This window comes from Notamacropus eugenii, chromosome 3 (genome assembly GCF_028372415.1).
Source record: "Notamacropus eugenii isolate mMacEug1 chromosome 3, mMacEug1.pri_v2, whole genome shotgun sequence".
In the NCBI taxonomy this organism is placed as follows: domain Eukaryota; kingdom Metazoa; phylum Chordata; class Mammalia; order Diprotodontia; family Macropodidae; genus Notamacropus; species Notamacropus eugenii.
In genome coordinates, this window is record NC_092874.1 from 420,451,738 (window position 1) to 420,461,364 (window position 9,627).

The following is a 9,627-nucleotide window of genomic DNA, read 5'->3' on the forward strand; positions in this document are numbered from 1 at the left end:
TTCCATCCAGGAAGTGATGGAGCCTGGGTTCAAACTAAGGTCCTGTGATTCCAAATAAAGAGCAAAGAGCTTGAAATTCCTGTTACCTAAGCAAAAATGCAAACTCACTGGGGTTGCTAATATTTCAGTCTGAAATTTTAGGTTGCTTAATGTTATTTTTATGCATATGTGGGGAGCAGGGGTGGTTCTACTGGTCTTTTAACTGAGATCAAAAAAGCACAACTCTCTCATTTCCCTGAAACAATCTGCATTATTGTGCAATCCCCATCAGACAATGGAATATTCAAGCCAGGGGGTTTTCCACAATGCTTGACCTAGTAAGTAGACAAGCCTAGGTTCAAACCAAGCCCTCCATCCTGGCTTCTCTGATATAGCCTTACTGTCCCAAGGAATTGTAGTAGGCTCCAAAGAGTATCCTAGAACCCTACAATGCTTAGGGTTGTAAGGTACCCTAGAGCTCATGGAATCTTACCTTCTCATTGTATAAATGAGGAAAATGAGTCTCAAAGAGGTTAAACTTCTTGTCTAGGATCACACAGGTACTGGCAAAGCCATAATTTAAACTGAGTTCTAGTGATTCCTAGTTTGGTACAAATAGCTTGACATCCATCCTGTTGAGTAAACAGAAAACCACTACTTTGAGGCACTAGAATTTGATTTTGAAACTCTTGAGTCTCTTAATATTGTGTCATTGTATAGCCTATGTTACTCACCAGGTGGTGGGGCCAATATTAAAAATTTCACCTTTTCACAAAGAAACCAAAAAAGCAAAACTCTTCATCTTTCCTGAGATGCATCATTATATAATATCCGTGATAAGATGGAAAGTGCAGAACAAGGGGTTCTCAAAGCCAAGATCCTTGTAGCTTTCATATTTCACTAACTTGAAACTGAGAGGAGCATATCTGATCTTCTCCAAAGACTGTAGTGCATGGGTATGAAAGTTTTTGCTAGAATAGAAAAGGGTTTGGGATCTTTGTAGCATACGAAGTCTAGGAAACTCCTCTATATTGCTTAAGAATATAAATTGTTCCTGTTAATCCAAAAAAGTTGAAGGAAGTTGAGTAATTATTTATTCAATTAATGAACCATTTATTAAACTTGCCATGTGCCAGACATGGTGCTAAGCATTGGTGATAAAAAGACAGAAGTAACAAATGTCACTATAAAAGTGACTTTCTTCAATACTTTCTTCAATACTTTGAGACCCCATGATTCCATCAGTATGGTTACTTCTTCTATCAGTTCAGATAATGACTGTAGAACATGGTCTTCTTGAATTACTCCAGAGACCATTCCCAGTGACTAATATTTTGGTGGTAAGTTTCTCTCTTAGCTAGACTGATCTAACATTTTTTTTGACCATTGACAGCCCATTTAACCTCTCTGATCTTTCCTCATCTGTATAATAGTAGCACTGATGATCTTCAAGATTCTTGGGCTAACTTCCTTCTTTCTCAGAAAGTTGACTTCCAATCCATTGTCACACTCATACTAGAAACTTTCCTAATTTGGTAGGAGTTGTATTCCATTAGCATAGCCTTTGAGAACCCAATGTCACCTTTACCTTGATGAGGCATTGGAGAAGGGCATTAGTAGAGATAGAAAATTCACTCCATGACAGTCTCTTGACCAAGCAGGGATCTGTGCTTATCTGTCAGACCTGAAGCATTCATCTTGAAAAGCAATAAATATGAACTCTGGAATCTCTGGGGTTAATTGACTAAAATGTACATCCTTTATGTTGTTTAAAAATAATCACGTTTCATTTTCCTGCCTAGTGTTTACATTGCTTTATTTTACCGATTTTTTTTTTGTTTTTTTGTTTGGGCTTTACTTTACTTCTCCAGGCTGGATGATAGATGCTGATAGTCGCCCCAAGTTTCGTGAGTTAATTGTAGAATTCTCTAAAATGGCCCGTGATCCCCAGCGCTACCTTGTTATACAGGTAATGACTTTTTATGCTCAAATTTTGCTCAGCAGGAAAATATCTTTAATGAGAATCAAACCAAGGGACAGAAAAGCATTCTCTTCAACATCAAAAATATAATATAAAAAAATGTCATTATGCTGCTTGTGGTTTGGAAATATATATAAAATATATGTCCAAGAATTTAACCTGGAATTGGAATAAGAGGAAGAGAAGACACTGGATTGCCTTTACAAAGTTCTTTTAATGACCCCAAATTTCTCTCAGAAACAAAAAGCTCTTATTTTTAATGACCATATTTATCCAATATTGCTATGAGGCCAAGAGTTATGGAACTTTGCGGTAATAAAAAAATTGGATATTAGTGTCACATTGAGGCTGGTGGAGAGGCCCAGGAAAGGTGGTAAGAGATTATATATTCTACAGTAAAAACAAGGAGGACAGGAATAAGGGATATCAGCAAAGAAATATGAATCAAAAAAGAAAGGCTGGTCATATATTAAGAGCAAGGAACAACCCATGGAACAATAGTCCAAGCCTGAGTTTTCCATTGGTATCCTCCTGGTGTTAAGAGAAAGAGAAGATGACCCCCAGGACATTGAATGGACCAGACCCTCTGTGATGAACTTCTAGGATGGCATGGACATGAGTCCAACAGGATGGGCAAGTTTGTAATCTGTATCACTGGAGGAGACATTCACATTGATCCATTTGAGTACTTGGGCAACACCATTGATGGGCAACACCATTCAGAAATGATGGGATGACAAGTTATTAGCCCAAATAATAGAATTCTAAAGAGATTCCATTTTGCTTACATTGTGTCTGTGTGTGCAGAAAACTATGCTAGACACATTTAAAAGGGAAAAGAAAGATGGAGGCCTTGTTCTAAGTCTTTTAAAATATTTCCCATCATCTAGAGGGACATGTGGAATCATCATCATCATCACTTCTAGTATTATTTTCCATGGGCAGAACTCTACATTTATGATGCCTTTTTAAAGTGGCACAAATTGCAAACAACACTAGATATAAGGTCATGGGGCTTGTGGTATGGTCCCATCCCTGCCACTGTGACCTGAAATAAGTCACTTCATCCCTGGGTCTCATTTTCCTTCTCTGTCAAAGGCAAGGATTGGGATAAATGAGTACTTAAGTACCTTCCCACTCTAAACTCCTATAATATCTTAATTTTTATACTTGTTGCACTGTTGATAGCTCATGTAACTTGTCTGGGCATCAGCTTCCTCATCTGTACAATAATAGAATTGGACTGCTGATCTAAAAGGCCTTTAACAGCTCTAAAACCTGGGATAACCTTCTTTCATACTGAGAGCTGAGGATGATCCACCTGTCACTTTGGTTGATTATAAAACTGAGATTTGAGTCTTGGCTGCCACTTACCAATTCTCTCACTTTACTTCTCAAAATCTCAGTTTCCCAATATCTAAAATGAGAGGTTTTATCAAACTTCATAAGGTGGGCTGTCGTTCTCTGAGCTGTCTGCATTCCAGTCAATGGCAATTAAAGAAAGCCAAAGCAGGACTAAAAAATGCCTCTTTTTTCTGACTTTTAACTTTAGCTTCACTTAAATCCCTTTGAGATGATACTGTTATGAGTACATGAGTCTAAACCTATTGATGGTAAAATAACCTTGCAGATTTACCAATTTAGAAAAACTTCCAGTCTGCTTCTCTACTAAGAATCAAATTGGTAATGAAAGAAATTAATCTTGTTTGCAGCCTGTAGGCCTAGAACTTATAGGTTTTTTGTTTTGAATGAGAGGGTGAATGAGTCCCAACAAATTTAAGAATACTAGTCCCAAGCTCCAGTTCAGAAAATTTTGTATATGTGATATGATACTTCGTGGCAATGCCAAGACTTCAGTCCTCCCCAGTTTTCTCCAATTAACTCTGATGCCCAGTGGTAGCATGAAGTCTGGAGTCAGCCCAGGCCTAATTGAAAAGTAGATGAATTTTATGTTTGTTACTCTCCCACCTCCTCTTTGGGTTGCCCTACCCTCCTTTCTCCTCCTGACGCTGCCCTGAATCACTCTTCCCAGGACATAACCTAAATCCCATTCCTACTATACGTTTTCTAAGCTAGTCCCCACTAAAATGTCATTCTATAGACTTAAGATCACAGGATAATAGATTTAGAACTAGAAAGAAACTTAGAAGCCATTTATTAAGTCCAACTAACCCCCTTGCAGATGAGGAAAATGAAGTTTAAGATACCACCCTTCTCAGAATAATTTTCATTTTAATAGTGAATGCCTTTGAGTCCCAAAGAAAGGAATGTCTAATGGTAGAATTCAAGGTGGCATGACAAGTAGAGCTGAAAATATTTTGAGTCATAGGATGATGGGATCCTGCCCCAGAGTTCTGCGCTATGTTAGGTGACCAACTTCTACCTATTTGTAAAGCCAGACTTTAGATTTAGATGAACCAAAACCAAAATAGGCAACTTTTGTTCCATGCACACCCCAAAGAGGCATTATATTTGTATGTTTTCTAGCTAAAATGAGGCTTCATATGAAATCCATATTGCCCAGATAGTAATAGTATGTGAAGTGCTCTTCCTTACAGTATCCCCTTTTTCTTTGACAGGGAGATGAAAGAATGCACTTACCAAGCCCCACAGACTCCAAATTTTATCGTACCCTGATGGAGGAAGAGGACATGGAAGATATCGTAGATGCAGACGAGTACCTTATTCCACAACAGGGATTCTTCAACAGCCCCTCCACATCTCGCACGCCTCTCCTAAGCTCTCTGGTAAAAAGCTGTTCTAACTGAAGCCACGTCCATGGTGTCACCATGCACAAACCCACTTGAATGAATTCCATTTACAAAAAGGGAAACATTCACAGCCCAGGCAGAATTCAGTCAAGCAACCAGGCATCATTTGTTTATTTATCTCCAAGCCACCAGTTTATAAGAATTTTTCATCATTCAACTGGCAATTTTGGTATTGTATAGCCATACCCTTACATATAGGAATGTGGACTAGACCACTGATTTCATGGCAGCTCTCAGGTGAGGAAACCCTGCTACCCTTTCAGCATCAAATCATTGCAATTTTGAGTCTTAGATGCCTGTGGCAATAAGTGGTTAAGTGTCTCGTCCAAGGTCACACAACCAGGTAAGACTCAGGTCTTTCTGGCTTTGAGGTGGCCCCTGACTCCCACTGTTATGCTACTACTTCTCCAAATAGAGCCTTACGTATAGATTTCCACATTTTCATCCTCATTATGCCTGGAATTCATAAAGCATTTAATTTAGCACTCATACATTTATATAGCATATTTACTGTATTAATGTAGATGCAGATATATAGATCTACATAGATGTAATTATAGATGTTTCTGTGTATAAATGTTCAAAATCAATCAATAAGCATTTATTAAACACATTTATTAAATATATACCAGATACCAGCAAAACAGTCTATATCCCAAATAACACCTTTTAGTTTTTGTTCTGTTGCGGGGGAGGGAAGTCAATACCCCAAAATAAGAGTGAATCCCATAGATTTGCTGAACCCCAAATCTAGATATTAATTTCTAATTCAATTGTAAAAACTCAGCTAAAACCTGGTGAAAACTAGTTCCAAATACCAGAACCTGTGTTTCCTAAAACTTCTAAGACCAAAAGGAACATTTTAGAACCTCACCTCTCTGCTACTTCTGGTGGAACAGAGAAGCATGGCGGTGCGTAGCTTGAGCTGAGCCTTAGCAGGCAGCTAAGGATTCCCAAGGATAGAGATGGGGACTATGCGATGTGTGTTCCCCAAAAGAAATTTCTGAATTTCTCTTTCAGAGTGCTACCAGCAATACTTCTGCCACAGTGTGCATTGATAGAAATGGGGTAAGTCTGAATACATACTCCCCCACTGCTGCCATTTTCCTGTACTGTATCTGTGAAACTAGATAGTCTTGTTTTATAGTTCCTTCTGAACCTTTCCTCCTGTATTTCCCCTGCCCATACCAGCGAAATCAAAGATCCATAAAAGGTTGAAAGATGTTTTCTCCAGTCAGTGTCTCTTATGGGCATGTAGTTTGGCTGCATCGTTTCCTTTCTTGCTGTAATGATATGCCTGCTTACATTCCTCTGCCAGCAGACTTGCCCTGTGAAGGAAGAAAGCTTCATCCAGCGATATAGCTCTGATCCCACTACTGTCTTACTTGAAGACAATGTGGATGATAGCTTCCAGCCTGTGCCAGGTGAGTGCATTGGCAATCAATAGATTCATTGCAATCTTGCATGCCCTTAAAAACTAGCAACCAATTTCACTTGATTCTCCTAGATATCTGCCACTCTGTGTGTGTGTGTGTGTGTGTGTGTGTGTGTGTGTGTGTGTGTGTGTGTGTGCTGGCAGATATCTTTCACAGAATGCAAAGCTATAACTAGAATGAAATGACCAGAACTTTGACTTGGAGTGCCAATGTGTCTGAGGGGAGGCATTACTCCCTGTAATGACTTCTGTCCCCCTACTTTGTGGTCCCCCATGAGACAACACAGGTACATGAGTACAACTACCAAGGTCCTGTCACCATGGTAACCCTCTCTGCATCCACCTTCCCCTTCCACTCCTAAAGATTACCAACTGGACTTTTGGGGAACATACTCCATATTCTACCCCTTACCAACTGAACTTGTCCTCAAGAAAAGACTTTCTAGTTGTGGCTCTGATAGGGTATTTTCCTATCTTTTGTCTCAAGAGTGCTGATATAAAGGTCAAAATATTCAGTTTGTTTCATGAAAATGTTTGAAGAGATATTAAAACATAGAGTTTGGGATTGTACATAAAGCATTAAGGAGTGGGAACAGCTCTGGACTTATAGTGGAAAGACCTGGTTTTAATCATTTCCACACATTCTAGTTATATATATGATCAAGTACCTTAATTTCTCTGTGAATCAGTTGTTCCATATGTAAAATGGGGATTACATCTTCCCTGTCAAATGGCAAAGAGCAAAGCTCTCTTCAGGTGTCTCCCCCAGTCCTAGTTTGAAGCTCATGTGTTTCTATGTAAACATATGATAAATGAATTTTATTGAATTTAACTGGTAAACTGATTGGCTACATTGTTTCATCTGAACATGTGCAGACTGGCAATGGTGAGACCCAAACTAGTTGCTATCTTGATTAGTTATCAAGACAAATAAATTACTTCTCTGGGCTGTTTCTCTATCCTAACTCCATTCTGGACCTCAGAGATGCTTCCAGAACTGCCTAGTATACCCTCTTAGCACCATCTTCACCCTGCCACATTTTCTCCCCCAGGAATTATAATCCCTTCAGTCCTATGGTGACGTACAATTTCCAAAGAGCCATGACTTCATTTAACCTCTTAAGTCTAGCACTCTACCTACTACACCGGCACTGAAGGGTAAAGAGAAAAGGTGCAACATAGAGTTGAGTTAAAGAGGAGAAGTATGCTTTCTGAGATTTTCCTGTTTTCCTCCTACTTCAATGTCACTAGTTACCTGGAGAAAGACTTGCCCAGAGAAGGCCACATATACCTAACTTGACTCATGAAATTCATTCCCCATTTCTTTTTCATTCTAGAATATATAAACCAGTCGGCTCCAAAAAACCGCACAGGCTCTGCCATCCAGAACCCTGTCTATCACAACCAGCCTTTAAACCCAGATGCCTCTAAAGACTCTCTGTACCAAAACTCACACAACAGCAGTGCAGTGGACAACCCTGAGTATCTCAATACAACCCAGCCCAACCTGATCAAAAAAACCTTCGACAGCAATTCCTGCTGGAATGCAACAGCCAACCACCCAATCAGTCTGGACAACCCTGACTACCAGCAGGACTTCTTCCCCCAGGAAGCCAAGCCAAATGGGGTTTTTAAAGTCCCTGCTGCAGAAAATCCTGAGTACCTCAGGGTAGCAGCACAACAAAGCGAATTCATTCAAGCTTCAGCATGACCCTTTGCCAAAAGCCTTCTCTCCTTCCTTCCCTCCCTTATTTAGCCAGGGGATTCAGCTGCCCCAGGACTGAGGTATGGACAGCAAAGGCAGCAAGCATGCGGTGTAGCCACTCACTCACACCTTTCCTTTCAATTCTATGGACCAGACATTGCCACGATTGGCTTTAATTTCCTTTGGTACGTTCCGGGACCTGTCTTCCATTGGAATTGTTCGCCTGCTTCGGCATATAATGGAGTCAATCCCCAGCAGATTTTCTGCAAGTGACAAACTGCAAGTGCATTCCTTCATGTTTAATCTGTGAGGCTTTCTAAATCGACAGCAAGATGCCCAGGAAGCAGATTTTTTCCGTTTGTACAGAAGTTATTTTTTTTTCTACGCCATACCTTTGAAAAAATAATAATGTTTGTAAGTATGTTTTTTCCTTACAAGATCCCATTGGCACATTCATGAGAGATCTGCTTATGAACCATAACATGCACTACCCTGAAGGAATTGATGCTGGACTGAGTCAAAGAAGTATATGATGAAAGAAAATGAGCTTTAAGCTCTTTGGACTTAGCCAACTTTACAATTCATCCATTGGCTTTGTCCTTCTTTACAAACCAAAGGCCAAGAAAGAACATTTCTTGGTTGGTACAACATCAGCTCATGATGAAAAAGAGAAATGGACCAGCCTATGTCATGCTGGCCACAAGATAATAGAAAACAGGTAGAGCAAGTCTCTCCCTACACTTCTTTGTAAATGTGCCCACGGTACTTCAAACAATGTTTTGTATTTTTTTAAGTGTTTTCTGATTATGAATACTCATCTGATTCTTTCCTTTTCATTCCATGTCTTTGTAATTACACTTGTTAAAATTTTTCCCCTCAATACTTCTATTATGGAGTGGAAGAGGTGGGGAGGGAGTAAGGACCCTAAAACAAAAACAGCCAAAGTTACTGTTCCTATATCCTCATTTGAACAAAGGGCCTTTCTTTAAGATGGGATGAAAATGCAGAAGTTTGCAAGCCCAAGCAAGAACTTGAACCTCAGGTGAATCTACACCAAACCTAAAAGTGTTTATCTAAACACTAAAATGAATATAAATTAAAAATGAAGATATCCAAAAGGGGGGGGAAATTGAAATTATTCTCTATTTCTAAACACTCCTTTCGTTAACCCACAGAAATTGGGCCTTAACAGTTTTTAAATTTTTTTTAAAAGAAAATTCAATGAATAAGCTATTTTATTCACTACCAAAACATTCCCTACTATATTTTCCCCTAAATCCTTTCCTTGTCCGATTTTCAGGTTACAAAAATTGGACTAGATCCTGTGGAAGAACTATAGTGTGTCTCACAACTCAATATGTGTTGGGGAGGGGCAGGGGTTCTACTTTTCATAAAAGAAGTTGCAGAGGCAATAATTGAGAGGTTGCAATAAATATCCTAAATATTAAATGGTGAATTTGAAATTCATGGCTGTGTCTCCACAATAGTCCACAAATCTTTTTGGAAGGGGAGTGGGGAGGTAGAGTTGAGGATTTAAGGTTTGTGAAGATGCCCAAAATGTTTTCATTTTAAAAGGGAGGATTGTGCAATGTTAAGACAGATAAACAGGTTGGACTAGTGTTTCAAATGTTTGAAGGTCCCATCCCACCTTATCAACTAATGGCATTTAATGATTGGCAGATAATTCCCACCAGGACACCAAGTATGTAAAGAGAGCTCATCAAAATATAATGCCAACCAGCTTCCCGGGCACTGA

At 39.3% G+C, this 9,627-nt stretch overlaps 1 protein-coding gene across 2 annotated transcripts in view; it reads left to right on the forward strand.

The window, feature by feature from the left end:
- Window positions 1-9,338, forward strand: part of EGFR (epidermal growth factor receptor) — a 232,257-nt gene extending 222,919 nt beyond the window's left edge. The window contains exons 24-28 of one of the 2 annotated variants that reach the window (XM_072598193.1): window positions 1,851-1,948; window positions 4,540-4,707; window positions 5,752-5,799; window positions 6,050-6,155; window positions 7,504-9,338. In XM_072598193.1, coding sequence (XP_072454294.1) covers window positions 1,851-1,948; window positions 4,540-4,707; window positions 5,752-5,799; window positions 6,050-6,155; window positions 7,504-7,877 — 794 coding nt within the window. In that variant the 3' untranslated portion in view covers window positions 7,878-9,338. The remainder of the gene's footprint in view (window positions 1-1,850; window positions 1,949-4,539; window positions 4,708-5,751; window positions 5,800-6,049; window positions 6,156-7,503) is intronic. The other variant, XM_072598194.1, reaches the window with a different exon arrangement.
- Window positions 9,339-9,627: the final 289 nt, after the last annotated feature.